This window comes from Cariama cristata, unplaced genomic scaffold, assembly GCF_000690535.1.
Source record: "Cariama cristata isolate BGI_N322 unplaced genomic scaffold, ASM69053v1 scaffold37625, whole genome shotgun sequence".
Taxonomy (NCBI): Eukaryota; Metazoa; Chordata; class Aves; order Cariamiformes; family Cariamidae; genus Cariama; species Cariama cristata.
Genome location: NW_009619870.1, coordinates 6,626 through 6,903, shown reverse-complemented (window position 1 = coordinate 6,903; position 278 = coordinate 6,626). Strand labels below are relative to the sequence as shown.

General features: G+C 62.6%; 1 protein-coding gene across 1 annotated transcript; it reads left to right on the top strand.

The window, feature by feature from the left end:
* Positions 1-62: 62 nt before the first annotated feature.
* On the top strand, positions 63-156 carry LOC104162639 (V-type proton ATPase subunit e 2; the record flags this gene model as incomplete). Its single annotated transcript, XM_009701416.1, has 1 exon — positions 63-156. A coding segment is annotated over one exon (94 nt), but the record flags the coding sequence as incomplete, so codon positions are not given.
* Between the last annotated feature and the right edge of the window lie 122 nt (positions 157-278).

Below are 278 nucleotides of genomic sequence, written 5' to 3'. Positions count from 1 at the left end.
CCCGGAATCCTGGTCCCTGCCCCCGTGCTACCAGGGCTGACGTAGGTTGGGTCCCTTTGCAGCTGGCTCATCGCCATCCTGGCCCAGGCCAACCCCCTGTTTGGGCCGCAGCTGAAGAACGAGACCATCTGGTACGTGCGCTTTCTCTGGGAGTGAGCAGTCCCTGGGAGCCAGCGCCTGAACAGAGACACCCCCCCCAAAATCGTGACCGTGAGTGGACAGAGGGATGGGATGGCAGAGATGTACCCGTTTGCCTGCCTGTGTCTGCATGGGGAAGG